Below are 10,195 nucleotides of genomic sequence, written 5' to 3' on the forward strand. Positions count from 1 at the left end.
TAGGACTTCGAAGCAGTTTGGTGTCAATGGTGTCTCTGATCTGTGCCATCTGTCCCACTACCTAAAGTTGCTCATATGTCACCGCACTGTGTGTGTTGTGCAAGTCATTTCAGTCGTGGCTGACTCTGCCATTTGACCTCTTTTCCTCCTAGCAGTCTCCTCTCCAACTGAGGACAGCAATGCACATCTCATGCAGTGGCCAGGAAGACCCCACGAGATCACAAATGTCTAACATGGCCCTTAACATTTACCTTTATCACTTTATTAACAGTGTTTTACCTACAAGTTGTTTGGTTTTTCACCCAAGAATGAAGGAAGAGATTACAGTGGAACTTTCTATATTATGAGAGTTTTCCAAGTCCACTCCTCACAGACACCAATGGAGGCAAAGATTTTATCTAGAGGTTCATATTTCTCATCAGACTCAAGGTGGCTTAAAGGAGAACATTAGAGCAGGTTAGAGCATATATAGCTAGGTAATCTTCACCGCCAGCGCATGCTCAGAACTCAGTCTGTCCTGAGCACTTCAGTTGAGGACAGAAGCATGAAGTGGCTTGGACTCCTCAGGCTGGTAGCTCTCTCAGAGTGCATGGTCATGTAAGTGCGGGACTATAAGTGACATCATCCCTTTTTTTTTTTTTCATTCTCTTCCTCTTACTCTTCCGCCTGTCAGGGTTAGAAGGGAATGTAATCACTCCCTGACAGTCTAAAGTCAACTCTCACTTGTTGATAAGTACTTTGCCACAGACTCTGTGAGGCCCTAGGCTCTCCAGGCAAGCCTGTAGGATCGCACAGCTCTTGGGGTCCAGCCACATCGTGTCCTGTGTAAAACTGCATTCCTTGAAGCTGTTCAGTGCACAACCTGTGCAACTGTATGTGTAGTCTGAAGAAAGAACATTTCTGCTGTATGTGGTTCTAGGTCTCCTCTCTGGTCTCTCTTCATTTCTGTGTGAATGTGTCTGTGTCTTCAACTCTGTATCTCTCTATTTTATCTATCTCTTTGGATGTCTCTGTGCATGCAGAACTCTTAGATTTTTTTTCCTTTTTAAAAACATTCTTCTTGGCTTCTCTTAACCTCCTTACTTTATTCCCCATCTCCTGGCCTCCTCTCTTCTGCTTGAGCCCAGAAGAAAGATCAGTAGTACTATTTCTGTGCTCTTTTAGCGCTAACAAGTAGTGTGACCTCAGCCAAGTCTCCAACTCCCTGCATTTCAAATTCCTCCCCTGTTTAAAGAGGATGATGAATCCCTTCTACCTCCCTCCCCGCGCTTCCTTGAGAAGGGTACAGTGGGATGACCACAGCAATGGTAATGGCTGCCATTGCTGAGACTTCCTGTATATCAGGTGCATTACATCCATCATCTCGCTTAATATCCAAGCCATTCTATGTGGGGGGGTGGTGGTGGGGATTTTTTTTTTATTGCACCTTTTTACCAACGGGGAAATTGAGACTTCAAATGGTCATACGCCTTACCCAAGATTATGCAACAGAACCTATGTTCAGACCTAGGTCTTTGCCATGGTCATTGCACAGCATCCTCATAATAAGGTGACACTCATAAAAATGCTTGGAAGATACACAGTGCCATTCCAACATCAGGTATGACAGTCTCTATAACAGACAGCTGATGGCTGCCCCTCTTTGTTTTCTTTTCCTCATGGCTGGTGAAAGAATCCCTATTACGCAAATGAAGAGCATGCGAGAAATCCTAAGGGAAAGAAATTTGCTGACAAATTTCTCTGAGGAACGCCCTTACAGCCTGTCCCAGAATGCCGCTAATGACCAAAACATAATTTATCATCCCCTGAGGAACTACCATGATGTGAGTGTGTTGGAAGGATGGTGCTCCACAGCGCCCCCTGGTGCTCTGGCTTTGCACTGGGGTTCAAGTGGAGATGCCAGTGGGGTTGTTGGGGCTGGGGCTCCTGCAGGAGGCAGAAACACGGGGGAACAGGGACATTCCCAGAGGAGAAGGCAGTCTCATCCTCAACTCTTGGTCTGTGGTGACTGGGCCCAGCAATGACCAGGGGGCAGACAAACATGCATTTCTGTGCCAAAGGTGTATCATTAGTTTGAGGGAGATTGTTCTTTCTGAACTAAGTGAGCCACTCAGTTACAGATGAAGGGTAAACCATGCCGATCAAAAGATAAAGACAGCTGGAAATCAAGTATGAATCCCCAGGCAGAGCAAGTTCAGTCTCAGCAGATCCAAGAGTGGTACTGGTAAAAAGTTACAGAGTCCCTATGGCATGTGAGGCCCTCCCCCCAAATCTAATAGTGTGGTTATTGCCAAAGGTCTAGTCTCTTCTTCAAGAATGCACAGGCCATCCTGAGAGATGGGGAGAGGGTAAATACGTGTCTAAATAAGGGGCCACCTGAGTGCTATTGATCAGACATGGTCTGAGATTATATCAGTAGCCTGGGGTGTCCTAGGACAGGAGGGGCTCACGCTGGACATAGAGGTGAGACTGGAGAGCTTTTCAAATGAAGACACCAGTCTGAGTAGAGGCTGTGAGGTTGGGCGATTGGAAAGTGATTTCAGGAGACCTGGGAAATCCAGCAGGAGGTTGTACTGGAGGAATTGGGGATGGAAAGGGGGTGGACAGGCATCCAGGTCTGCACTAACCATTCCTTCCCGGCCCCTGTAGTTCATGTACATCGGCACCATTGCCATTGGAACGCTGCCTCAGGAGTTCACGGTCATATTTGACACCGGCTCCTCTGACCTGTGGGTGCCCTCCATCCACTGCCACAGTCCAAGCTGCTGTGAGTACCCCCTCCCCATCCCCCGCATCCTGTGCTTGCCCTCCCACTCTGCTCTCCGTCTTTGGCACCTGAAGCACAATCATCTCTTTGTCTGCAGTGACACACAATCTCTTCAACCCTCACAAGTCCACCACCTTCAAGCTCCTGGACAACCGCATCGACCTCATCTATGCCTCCGGGAGTATAGAAGGAGTCCTTGGCCAAGACGTCATTCAGGTAATGTGGAAACCAGAAGCTGCTGGCCCTGGGAGCAACTGCTGCCCACAAAACAGATGCAGGACCAGCTGGAGGTGTTTATCCTTCCGAACGTCCCCTAATGGCTGTAGGTCTGCCTGGAAGGACCCTATCCTTGGGGAGACAACGCCCCTGCCTACACAGAAACTCTTCCTGGCTAACCCAGAGAGTGGCTTGGGGTGTGGATTTGCAGCTTCTTTGCCTGTGAAGAGCCGAAGGTTCATTATGGTGTAAGCTGAGAGAGATGGGGGAAAAACACCCACTTTTATATTCTCAGACTGTAGTAGGAAGTTTCGTGGTAATAACTTGTTCAAAGTGAAAGTGTTAATGAAAGTCCCATACTCTGGTCACCTGCTGCAAAGAGCCAACTTATTGGAAAAGACCCTGATCCTGGGAAAGATTGAGGGCAAGAGAAGGGGGTGACAGAGAATAAGAGGTTGGATGGCACCTCTGACTTAATGGACATGAGTTTGAGCAAACTCTGGGCAATAGTGAAGGACATGGAAGCCTTGTGTGCTGCAGTTCCTGGGGTCGCAAACAGTCAGACACGACTTAGCCACTGAACAATAAGAAACTTGTTTAATCCGAAAACAAACCCACACAGCAGGTACTATAATTAACTCATGATATAGATGAAGGAACTGAGGTGCAGAGAACAAAGTCCTTGCCAAGGTCACACATGCGCTAAGCAGGTGAACTGGGCTGGCTAGTCAGGACTCAGGCAGGTGTGAGGTATTTGGGGAGAGGATAAAACTGCTTGGGATTCTGGGGGCAGCCCAGGGCTTCAGGTATCCAGACAGGAAAAGCAGGAGGCCACAGATGTGAGAGGGACCTGATAAATGGGTTCTCACTCTCGAGGGTCTTTGAGAGTCTAATAAAAACTATAGCGTGCCTTCCACAAAATGTCTGAGTATTCCACACTCCCTGATCCTGCCACACACGTGTGCACGTATATCCCCAAAAGTTAGTTTCCTAGGCAGAATTTTCATAAGAACCCTGCCAGTGACATTGTATAATGGGCTTCTGTCTTCTGGGCAGATGCAGAATCCACAATGCACTGCAATGAATTCAGTCTGTTTCTGTCCTCAGATCATAGTAATATTGAAGAGAAGACTACCCTGCTTTCTACTCATTTTGTCCACAAGGGGGAACTCTTCAATCCTGTCCTGAGTCTTGGTTGCCTGACCTGTACAGAAGGCATGAGACCAATCTGATTCACTCAGATGGTGTTTGCGGGAGAAGCAGGTGTTGTTAAAATCCATAGCCCCACACAAATGGAACCCAAATTCCTCTCCCAGCTTGATCTAACTGTTTGAGGCCAATGCAGGGCAGAGCCAGGCCTCAGGTCCTTTATGCGGGAACACTCTCCTCTCCTGGGCTTCCCTTATGACTCAGCTGGTAAAGAATCTGCCTGCAATGTGGGAGACCTGGGTTCAATCCCTGGGTTGGGAAGATCCCCTAGAGAAGGGAAAGGCTACCCACTCCAGGATTCTGGCCTGGAGAATTCCATGGACCATATAGTCCTTGGGGTCACAAAGAGACACGACTGAGCATCAAAGTTACTCTCTGCTCCCACAGATTGGGAACCTTCTCCACTTCAACCAGACCTTTACCCTGAGCCAGAAGCTATCCAAAGATTTTTTTCAAAATGTACCTTTTGATGGAGTCCTGGGCCTGGGCTTCCCCAGCCTCGCCATCCAAGGAACCACCCCACTCTTTGACAACCTGAAGAACCTTGGACTTATTCCTTACCCTCTCTTTGCCTTCTACTTGAGCAGGTAAGTCTGAGATGACAAACACCCTCTCCAAATCAGCTGAAACATGCTTTTACTTGCATGAAAAATTATAGACCACTTGAGGGCAGTGGCTTGGTTTAGGGGGTAGGGGGAAGAGGGAGAGCAATGGAAGGTGTCAGGGTACAGGTTGGAGGAAGGGCATCCGGATTTGCTGTGGATTTGATATGGAAAGAAGGAGAGGAATGGTGGGAATATTTCCTTTCTCACTAACATTGCACCAGGAGCCCAGGACCAGCTACACAGTTTGCTGGAGCCAATTGAAAATGGAAATGCATGACCCCTTGTTCAACAAGTGTTAGGAATTTCAAGAGAGGGTAATAGCGCTTGGGGCTTGCTGAGTGTGGGGCCTCATGGTCAGTGTAGGTCATAGGCCAGTGATGCCAACCCTGGGTGACGCTGAACCCATGCCGTTAGTGCCTTTGGGCCTGGAAGTTTTGAAAAATGAAAGGCAAGGCAAGGGGGATGCCAGACTCCTCTAGCACGGAGTCCTCTGAGGGGATCTCTGAGCACTCAGGTTGTGGGAGGGGACCAGGCCTATTTTAGAAGGTTGAGTGGTCAGAGCCAGGCCAGGCTTCAAACTTCTGTGGCTCTGATTAGATGGTGACAGACCTGGGTCAGGTACTCAACCCCTCAGTTCCTCAGTCTCCGCATCTGTACAATGGGGACCATGGTAGTGTCTCTGATGGTGGAGAAGCACAGCCCTCAGACAGTGCTGGCGTTACTCTCCTCCAAAGAGCCCCTCTCTCATTTCTCTCAACAGCCGGAGGGAGAATGGCAGTGTGCTTATGTTTGGTGGGGTGGACCACTCCTACCATACAGGAAAGCTCAACTGGGTACCAGTGTCCCGAACCCACTACTGGCAGATAACCATGGGCCGGTAAGCCTCACCCTCCTAGGGCCAGTCCAGCAGTGTTCCCACATGTGTGCACTGACACGTGTACACACACACAGATTTAACACAGACAGTCTCACACACAGACATGTCCACCCACAAAGACAAACATAGAAACACCCTCACAGGCACACATATAAGCATACACACACGTGGCCAGACACAAGCACAGAGACACACAGGCACACACACAAAAAGACACACACACACCACCCAAGGGACCATAACACCCTAGGCCTTCTGACCGGCCCTCTGGCCAGGGTCCTGAAAGGGTCCAGAGAGGCCTGTTCAGCTTGGGAAAGGCTGGACCCACTGCACTGTGAGGCAGGCAGCATGGTTAGAGGACCTGGCTGTGTGGTGAAAAGAGGATCAGGAAGAATTTCACCAGCCTGAACAGGGTTGTGTTCAGATGACCAACTGCCCGGGGTTGCCTAGGATTGAGAAGGTTCTTAGAGCACAGAACTGCTAGTTTAAAAATAGGGAAAGACTAAGAGAGTTGAAAAAAAAATAAAATAAAAATAGGGAAAGTCCTGGACAAACAAGGAAAACTTGTCTCCATAGAGAGAAGCTACCTAGCAGTGGAGAGAGGTTGGCTGCAGTCTTGAGACCTGAGGGCATCTCTTACAAAGAGACACTCCCTCTATTTGTAGGTACCTACCTACTTTCTGGAGTACACAGTGGGGCAGGGCTTGTTTCAGAGAGAATCAGGGAGCTGGGATCCAGGAGAGGCCTGAGAACAAGGGGCAGTAATTGATGGCATTCTGTGTGATACTCTCAGACAAAAGCTTTCCTGTCCTTTGGAGCCCTCTGGGTTAGTTTGAGCATCCCCTGGCTGGGGCCCTCAGTGTCTGAGCCAGATGAGGGGCTGGTGCTGGGAGACAACCTCTCCCAAGGCAGCTTGTGTCCCGCCCCCCCTCCACTCCAAGAATCTGGGGCCCCAGGGAACCTCCATCTTCACGGTGTGGGTTGACCCATCCTTGATTGGTCAGACACCAGATATAAGTCTCTGAGTGTTCTTCATTCACTCACTCAACAAATGTACACTTGCATCGCCTGTGTGCTGGGCACTTGGGGGAGGCACTGAGGATGCAGCTTGCCCTCACATCTCATGAGGCAGATGCACGTGAAACAAGGCACACACACAGTGAATTACCACGTTGGTGCCTGCTAGACACGAGGAAGAGTCTACAGAGACGGAGCAAGACAGGAGCCTGATCTAGTCTGGGGTGAAGACTTCCCTGACAAAGCGACAGTTAATCAGGAACCTGGAAGATGCGGATAAATTAGCTAGACAAAGGGGTTGGGGCTCTTCTAGGAAGGGCAACCAACAGGTGCCAAGGCCCTGAGGCCTGAAAGAGACAGGAGCATTCAAGAACTGAAAGCAAGTCAAAGTAGGGGGCATGACCAGAGCAAAGGAAAACAGCGAAGAGCAAGAGCTGAAGGGCTGTTCAGGAGACGGTCAGGGAGGGGCAGTCGTGGGGGAGACTTCAGAGTGACCGTGGTGTCCGCTTTGTCCCACTTTCTCTCAGCATCTCCATGAATGGGGAGGTAATTGCTTGTACAAGCGGCTGCCAGGCTATTATGGATACTGGGACTACATCCCTGCTTGGCCCAAGAAGACACATCGCCAAAATCCAGAGGCTCATCCGCGTCAGGCCCTTTGGAAGTCTGCAGGTGAAGGGTCGTGCCACACGGTCGCTCCCAGGCTCCCCAAACAACAAGGATCAGCTGAGCTGACCTCTCTCCCTCTTTCTCTAACAGCACACAGTTCCATGTAACATCACCAGCACCCTGCCTCCTCTCATCTTCACCATCAAGGGCATCGACTACCCAGTGCCCGCTCAAGCCTACATTTATGAGGTGAGGGGCCAATCCTGAGGGCTAGTTCTCAAATCTAGGACTTGCAGGAACCCTTGGGCTGCTGGTGGGAAGAGGGCGCCCTCTGCAGGCCAAGTCAAACCATTGCAGATGCTGCTGTGCCCCTGTGGCCGGGCCAGTGCCTCCCACAAAATCAACCACTTGAGAGAGAAGGGCAGTCTGGGACATCCATCCTCCTGAAATAAATGTGGAGACACCACTCCGTGCTGGACTGGTGGGAGTCACAAGGAGAGCGGAACACGAAAGGCCTCAGTTTCAGTTCAACCAGAGACCTCAGATGCGTGAACACGGAAAGTCAGCTCTAGCAATCCCTGAAATATACCAAGTGACAAGAAGGATGGCTGGGGACAGTCCCAGTGTGCTGTGCCACCATAGGGGTTAAGAGTTTCCCTTCCAATCTTGAAAGTGTCCAGGTTGGGATGATATTTTACATGGTAACCCTATTCCTTAGGTGCAACTTCCCCTTGCTAAGCCCCAGCATCCCCTTGGTGAGTTGGGGTACTGACCCCTCTGTGGGGAGGTGGGTTATTAAGATGAATAAAGGCTACACAGTGACTGCTCAGCCCCAGCACAGGGTGGAGGCTTCATGTCATCTCCCTGTGGGAGTTCAGAGCAGGCTGATGGGCTCAAAGAAGGCTTTGAGGAAGAAAGAAAGCTTCAGTAATTCTAAACCCTCAGCCTCATGGAGGAATGACGAAGCCTGCTTGGGTTGAGGCAAATCTATACCAAATTCCATGCAAATGGCACCCCTGGGGCCTGGGCAAAGGGGCACCGGGGACAGATTAGGGGTGATGAGGGCTACAGACTTGGGGAGCATCATGGTAAGTCACCCAACCCAGCCTGGAGTGGCCAGAGAGGGTGATGGTGTGTCCAAGAAGACTTCGAGGGCCTGAGTGAAGTCTTAAAGACAAGGGTTGTGAGGATCAAGGAGAAAAAGGCATTCTCTGCCGAGAAAAGAGTGAGCTGAGGTCAGAAGGAAAGGAACAGCAGAGTGTGAGGGAACTTTGGGCCATTCTTCCTTTTTTAAAAAATTCATTGAAGTATTGTTCATCTAAAATGTGTTAGATTCTGCTGTACAGCAAAGTGGCGGTTACACATATACATGTATGTATTTTTCATATTTTTTCCATTATAGTTTATCATGGGATATTGAATATAGTTCCCTGTGCTATACAGCAGGACCCGATTGTTTATCCATCCCCCCCATATTAGTTTGCATTTGATAATCCCAGATGCCCAATTTTCCCCTCCCTCACCCCCAGGCTTCATAGAAACCACAGGTCTTGGCCTTTCTTGTTCTTGGGTGAACCCCGACTCCTGCAGCTGCTAAGAGACCCACTTGATTCTTATCAAAGGAGGGATATGAATCTGAGAAGCTTCTAGCTCTTGATCTTGATTGGGGGAGGCAGGTAGGGGCTCAGACTGACTGGTGTGTATTTCCCTCTTCCCCAGAGTTCTCAGGGCCTCTGCTACAGCATCTTTCGGAATGTCAAACAGCTTAAGAACGAGGCAGAGACCTGGGTCCTGGGGAATGTCTTCCTGAAGCTGTACTTCTCAGTTTATGATCGGGAAAAGTACAGGATTGGCCTGGCTCCTGCAGTGTAAATCCAGGCTGCTACAGGAATCAATCAGGCTCACATCAAACACACACTCACTCAGATGTAGGGCACTCTGGCTCAGGGATGCTGGTGAACTGTGCTTGGTGCTCTGCAAAGCCCTCGTCTCAGGAAAGAATAAAGGATTTTGGGATTTCCTTGATGACTCAGTGGTAGGGAATCCACTTGCCAATGTGGAAGACAGGGGTTCAATCCCTGATGTGAGAATTTCCCACGTGCTGTGGAGCAACTATGCCCCTGCGCCACAACCATTGAGTCTGGGAGCCTGAGTCTGGGAGCCACAATCACTGCGCCCACATGCCACAGCTACTGAGGCCCAAAGGTGCTCTAATGCCTGCCCTGCAACAAGAGAAGCCATCACAGGGAGAAGTCCACACCCTGCAACTAGAAAGCAGCTCCTACTAGCCACAGTTAGAGAAAACAGAAGCCTGAACAGCAAAGAATACCCAGCACAGTAAAAAAATAAACTAAGTAAACAAATAAAATTATTTAAAAAAGAAAGAATAAAGATTTCATCTCAATGGTGCTGGTATGAATGGGGGCCTCTCTTTGGGTCAAGGGGTGGCAGTGCATCATACCCAGACAGGGCCTAAAATCAAGTCTGAACCACAAGTGAGAGGAGCCCGACTCCAGATGGACTTCAAGAAAGGGGAGATTTATTGGAAGGACACTGGGGATCCAGGATGCAGGACCCAGAGCAGATCCAAAGATCTGTAATTACTGTTCAGTCATGAAGTCATGTCCCACTCTGTGCGATCCTATGAACTGCAGCACGCCAGGCTTCCCTGTCCACCACCCACTCCCGGAGTTTGCTCAAACTTATGTCCATCAAGTCAGTGATGCCATCCAACCATCTCTTTCTCTGTCATCCCTTTCTCCTCCTGCCTTTAGTCTTTCCCAGCATCAGGGTCTTTTCTATTGAGTTAGCTCTTCACATCAGGTGGTCAAAGTATTGGAGCTTCAGCTTCAGCATCAGTCCTTCCAATGAATAGTCAGTCCTTGGGATGGACTG

At 49.5% G+C, this 10,195-nt stretch overlaps 1 protein-coding gene across 1 annotated transcript; it reads left to right on the forward strand.

The window, feature by feature from the left end:
* Positions 1-544: 544 nt before the first annotated feature.
* Positions 545-9,172, forward strand: LOC138426879 (pregnancy-associated glycoprotein 2-like). The gene is made up of 9 exons (XM_069565887.1): positions 545-597; positions 1,673-1,823; positions 2,650-2,767; positions 2,865-2,983; positions 4,580-4,779; positions 5,558-5,674; positions 7,219-7,363; positions 7,451-7,549; positions 9,020-9,172. Exons 1-9 carry the CDS (start codon positions 545-547, stop codon positions 9,170-9,172), a joined length of 1,155 nt encoding a protein of 384 aa, XP_069421988.1.
* The last annotated feature ends 1,023 nt before the right edge of the window (positions 9,173-10,195 follow it).

Source organism: Ovis canadensis, chromosome 21, assembly GCF_042477335.2.
Source record: "Ovis canadensis isolate MfBH-ARS-UI-01 breed Bighorn chromosome 21, ARS-UI_OviCan_v2, whole genome shotgun sequence".
Lineage (NCBI taxonomy): Eukaryota > Metazoa > Chordata > Mammalia > Artiodactyla > Bovidae > Ovis > Ovis canadensis.

Coding starts and splice junctions, on each gene's coding strand:
- LOC138426879 (XM_069565887.1), top strand. CDS start 545: ATGAAGTGGCTTGGACTCCTCAGGCTGGTAGCTCTCTCAGAGTGCATG. Junction 2,984..4,579: donor TTGGCCAAGACGTCATTCAG/GTAATGTGGAAA, acceptor CTGCTCCCACAG/ATTGGGAACCTTCTCCACTT. Junction 5,675..7,218: donor TGGCAGATAACCATGGGCCG/GTAAGCCTCACC, acceptor ACTTTCTCTCAG/CATCTCCATGAATGGGGAGG.